General features: G+C 45.9%; 1 protein-coding gene across 1 annotated transcript in view; it reads left to right on the forward strand.

The window, feature by feature from the left end:
* Positions 1–3,045: 3,045 nt before the first annotated feature.
* Positions 3,046–5,525, forward strand: part of etv4 (ETS variant transcription factor 4) — a 43,975-nt gene continuing 41,495 nt past the window's right edge. Inside the window, exons 1-3 of the mRNA XM_086140140.1 lie at positions 3,046–3,260; positions 3,611–3,701; positions 3,807–3,854. Coding sequence (XP_085996266.1) covers positions 3,216–3,260; positions 3,611–3,701; positions 3,807–3,854 — 184 coding nt within the window. The 5' untranslated portion in view covers positions 3,046–3,215. The remainder of the gene's footprint in view (positions 3,261–3,610; positions 3,702–3,806; positions 3,855–5,525) is intronic.

The following is a 5,525-nucleotide window of genomic DNA, read 5'->3' on the forward strand; positions in this document are numbered from 1 at the left end:
GACAGGGTGAATATTTGTGTGACGCTAAATAATGTGTGAATGACAGGGTGAATAGTTCTATGTTTTTTTAATGAAATATTAATAACAGGGTGAATGGATGCATGTTTCAGTATGATGCATGAATGACAGGGTGAATATTTGCATGACACTAATTGATATGTGAATGACAGGGTGAATAGTTGTATGTTTTATATGAAATATTGATGACAGGGTGAATATTTGCATGACGCTTTATGATGCATGAATGACAGGGTGAACGGCTGCATAACATGGGAATGAGAGGGAAAATTTATGTAAATATGAAAATAATAAAATGAAAATATGCATGAGTGGATGAATGGCTGCATGTTATTGAATGAGAGAGTGAATGGTTGCATGTCTCTATATGACATGTGAATGCATACATGACTATGATGCATGGATGAGAGGGTGAATATTATATGTTTTTATGACGTGTGAATGAGAGGGTGAATTTTTATATGTTTTATGACGTGTGGATGACAGGGTGAATGTTTATATGTTTTATGACAGGGTGAACAGTTGCATGTCTCTAGATGGCGTGTGAACGACAGGGTGAACAGTTGCACGCGTCTGCATGATGCCTAAATAAAATAAAAATGAGATAATCAATTTTAATCTGATTAAATGTAAATATTATTTTAAAAAAAAAGCCAATCATTGGTGAAGGGATTTTTGGGTGAATGTTTGCACGCCTCCATGTGACGTGCATACGAAAGCTAAATCCAGGCTAGCAAGGTTTTAAGCCGAGGTTTGCAGATACGGGTACTTGTGTGTCGAAGTGTGTGTTCATGCCAGTGTGTGTGTGTGTGTGTGTTTGTCTTTGTGCCATGCCTGGCAGCCCCTTGGGGCCGGTGCAGCTGCATGGCGGCCAACTCTCCTCGGGGGCGTCCCGTCCGAACCCGGCCCTGTAACCGCCATTGTGCTCACCTGATTGATCTCCGCCGGGGCCCGGGGCCCGGCAGGCGGCCCGACCTCGGAGGGGAGCGGCGAGGAGCGTCCGGGCGCCGCGAACAAGCGGGCCTGTGTGCGCGTCGGCAGAGGGCGGGGGCTCGGGGGGGCCGCAGGTGGCGAGGAGGCACGCTTGGATCGGCCCCTGGCCCTCGTCAGATGCCAGCGGTGATATTTCCTGACTATGGCTTTACACGAGCAGGCGTCACGGCAACCGAGTCGCATCCGGGGGGAATGACCCGACGGCGGCGGAGGCGGCGGCGGGGGGGAGGGGGTTCATGCGACAAAAAGTAAAAGAGAGCGGGGCCCATAGGTGGACACGCGTGTAAAATGCACGTTTTCATAAACCGCCCATAAAGATCCCTTTCTGTCGGCGCTTCTTCCTGCGCCTGCACGTGCGCTCACCTCCGAAGCTAAATGGGATGCTTTTATCCGCCGCAACGCCACCTTAACAGGACCCCCATTGTAAGATCACATGGGGGGGGGGGGGGGGATGGAGGGAGCCGCGACATTTCAGTGGAAATCTGGAAGGCGGACCAGCGGTAAGACAGCAGAACTGCAATCGGGAAGCGGAAATGTGCATCCGGACGGGAAGCGAGCGTGTTAGCCTTGCGGCTAACGGACGCTGCGACGTCACGACCAGAAATAGCATCACCTGTACAGGAAATACTGGTCCAAAAAGAGTATTTTATGTAATGGCTTGTAATGTGCGGCCAATGACGGCCGGGATCTTAAAGATAATGGACGAATGAAGGGAAATGCTGTTTGTTTTTAAATCTCTATATATATTGTTTACTCTGTGCGTGGCCTCAGGCGGCATTACATCACAAACAAGACCACAAATAGTGACAAATGTATCCAGGAAACGGAGTTAAACACTTCCTGAGCACAACAGGAAGTTCACTGCTTTCACTTTTGGACTTCCTGCAGGTACGCTCCTCGGGGTCGTACGGTGAAGCAGGAAGTGACGCACAGCTACTTCCTGGATAGACGAGGCGCTGACCAATCGTCTTCTAGGAATATGAATAAGCGAAGTTTGGGTCGGACGGACCTTCGAACGTCGCTTTGGCTTCCTTTTTCCTCCCGACCCGTTAAAAATAAACCTTTTTTTGGTTCTCGGAGCGATCACAGCTTTTATTAGTCTGTATATGTATGTGTGTGTGTGTGTGTGTGTGTGTGTGTGTGTGTGTGTGTGTGTGTGTTTTGAAAAAAAAAAAGAAACAATAAAATAAATCAACCCACAGGAATGCACTGTCCTAAACTGATTTACATCAGAAACTTCTTTCTATTTTCTTTTTTCTTCTTTGTTTTTTGTTGGTTTCTTCTGGAAAACAAAGAGAAAAAAAGAGGAAAAAAAACAAGACGAAGACGAAGAAAACATGTCGGGAAGGTTCGTGCCAGGGCAGGTTTTTATGAATGGAGGCTCTCCTCCTTCCTTCCACGCCCCGTGTTTTCTTTCTTTCCTTCTTTCTCTCTTTTTTTTTGTGAATGAAAAACAACTGGAAAATCCAGTGGGCCAGTATGCCGCGCTCTGATTGGTTCCCCCACCTCCGTCTCGAGAAGGGGCGGGGCGAAGAGGAGGAGCTTAAAAAAAAAAAAGGAAAAAGGATATATCAAGGGGGGCGGGGTTTGGAAAGAAGGCGTGGCTATGTGTGACGTTTGCGCTTGTGATTGGTCGAGAGGTGGGACGGCGGCGCTTCCATTCACGAGCCACCCCCCCGGGAGATAAAGTCACGGAAACCCGAGCTCGCGCGCGAGAGCGGAAGTGCGTCCACCAATCGAATCCGTCGAAAGTGGGGGGGGGGGGGGAGGGGGGCGCGCGCGACTACACCACCCTCCCCCCCTTAAACCTTTGAACGCCGTCATTTGTAGTTTTAAAGAGCAAACATCCACTTCCGCACTCCGTGGAAAGAAACACACTTCATTTTTCTTTCCACTCAAAAAAAACAAAAAAAAAAAAAAAACTCGTGGCAACAAAAAAAAAAAAAAAAAAACAAAAAAACTGTACTCCCACGCATGCGCAGAGGAGAGTTGTAAAGGAGGCGGGAGGGCTGCCATCAACTTCCCCCCCCTTTTTTTTTTTTTTTTTTTTTTTTGTGAATGGAGCTCATTATGCATGCAGCCTCCACGCAGCCTCCATTCACGGGCCGCCCCGCACCCCGCTCGCCCCGCAACCCTGCGCCCCGCCGCGCCGCGCTGCGTGTGGGTCGCCGATGAGCGCACACGGCTGACGGACGCGCCGTAAGATGGACGGATACTTGGACCAGCAAGTGCCTTACACCCTCGCAAACGTACGTAACCTCCACTTCCTTTACTTTCGTTTGTTTTGTCCACACACACACACACACACACACACACACACGCACGCAATCTTTTTTTTTTTTTTTTTTTTTTTTGTGCGTGTGCGTTTGTTTTCTGCGCCAAATGGTCACTCCCCCCACCACCACCACCCACCCCCACCCCTCCTCACCACCACTTCCGGTCTCCGCGGCCGTCAAATCACGGTCACGTCACTCAGCTTTGCATCATTGTTTTTGTTGTTGTTGTTGTTTTTTTTTGGGGGGGGACACATGCACCCGTACGTGCACCCCCCGATTTTTTTTCTTTTTCCGCTCCTCATCTGTTGATATGGCTTTTGCAGAAGTCACAAGGAAATGGGCCCTTAAACAGACAGTTGATGGCCGCCAAAAGGAAATACACGGACACGGAGTTGCCCCCTCAGGAATCCGAAGGTAAGAACCTTCTTCCACTTCCTCTTTTTCCTCTTCTTCTTCTTCTTTTTCTTCTTTTTTCGAGGTTTGCACTGATTAAATATCCCTCCCTCTCCTCTTCTTTAGACCTCTTCCAGGATTTAAGCCAGCTGCAGGAGACATGGCTCACAGAAGGTGAGCCCCCCCCAAAACACACACACACACACACACACCTTCACTCCCAGCACCTTTATCAGGCTTGGAAAGTGAAGTGATTGCAAAATTAAAAAAAAAAAAAAAAAATCCCACCTCTAAGGGTTCCTTCCACATCACACCTTCATCTTCTTTTTCTTTGCTGTCATAAAAGTTTTTAAGCTCCTGTAAGGAATCTTACAGTGTGTGTGTTTGTGTGTTGGGTTCTGATGCAACACACATGCTCATAAAACACACAACGCTGCAAATAAAGAGGATGGGGGGGGGGGTGGAGAGAGAAAGAGAGAGAGAGAGAGAGAAACGCTATTAGCATTGTGCATGTCCTATTTTGGCCATGTTGGCGTGTGCGGCGCCTGCCAGCCAACAACCAGGGCAAACAAACAGGATATTGGGATTGTGTCACTCGGGGCGATGGAGGGGACGGTGACCCCCCCGACCCGCCGGTCCTCACGGAGTCATCATGAAGGGGTGATTATTACGTGCAGAATTCAAGGATTTTTTTTTTTTTTTTCATTTTTTTTACTTCCTGCTGGGACGCTCACACACCACATCTATCTGTGCAGAGCTGGGATTTATTTTTTTTATTTTATTTTTATTTTTTTTTGACGGTCCGGTGTGTGTGTTTAGAGAAAGCGGGTGTTTGTTTTCTGAAAATATTCCTTTTTTTTTTTTCATTCATTTATCTTTTTTTAGATATCTGACATCTTTGTGTGTAGAAAGGTTATAATTTTTTTAATTTTTATAAGTATATTTTTAATTTCATTTTGCTCCCAGCTGGAATATACAGAGGTGGATGTTTACAGAAAGCTGCTGTTGTTTTTCAAATTACTTTTTGTTTAATATAAATTTTCATTTTTAATTTCCTGCCATGATACTTCAATGTCGGCCTGCGCAGAAAGCTATGCTTTATTTATGAATTCATTTAATTTCTATTATTTAGATTTTTATTTTCTCTCCTCTTGGGACAGCTGCTGTAGTTTTTTTCAAAAATATATATATATTTTTTTAATTTTGATTTTTCTTAAAATGTTCTTTTTTTTCCTGCTGGGAAAACACCAATGTCTGTCTGTGCAGAAGGTTCACTTTATGTTATCTAATATTTAACTTTTTTTTTTTTGTACTCTCTGCTGGGACACTGACATGTGTTTGCAGGAAGCTACCGCTTTTTTCCAATCATTCTTTTTTTTTTAATCCATTTCCTTTTTCTTTAATTTCCATCTGTGATGCGTTCAGGTGCTTTGAAACTCCGCGGGGGAAAAATGACGCTCATCTTTTTTTAAATTGCTAACAACAACTTGATTAAGCGTCTCCAAGCCGTCTTCACTTCTCCCGCCGGGTTGGCTTGTCGTGTTTTCGGCCTGCGGGCCTCCGACCCCGGATTTGATTTGCGGTTGCTATGGCAACCATGCTGCGTCAGGATGCAGCGCGGTGTCGGATGTCGAGGGTTATCGCAAACTGCATTGTTTCCTTTTTTTTTTTATTTTTTAATCACAAATTATTCATTGATTGATTTTTACCCCTGGAGGCGGTTGGACCGGTTGTGCATGAAAACAAATAAAAAGACAAAGAAAAAAAGGAAAAGTTGCCACGCTAGGTGCACAAAACGGTGGCTACGTGCTAACAGCCATGCTAACATGTAGCGCCCTCGCAGGC

Source organism: Fistularia commersonii, chromosome 32 (assembly GCF_037954325.1).
Source record: "Fistularia commersonii isolate RoL2024-O1a breed Wild chromosome 32, RoL_Fcom_v1.0, whole genome shotgun sequence".
Lineage (NCBI taxonomy): Eukaryota > Metazoa > Chordata > Actinopteri > Syngnathiformes > Fistulariidae > Fistularia > Fistularia commersonii.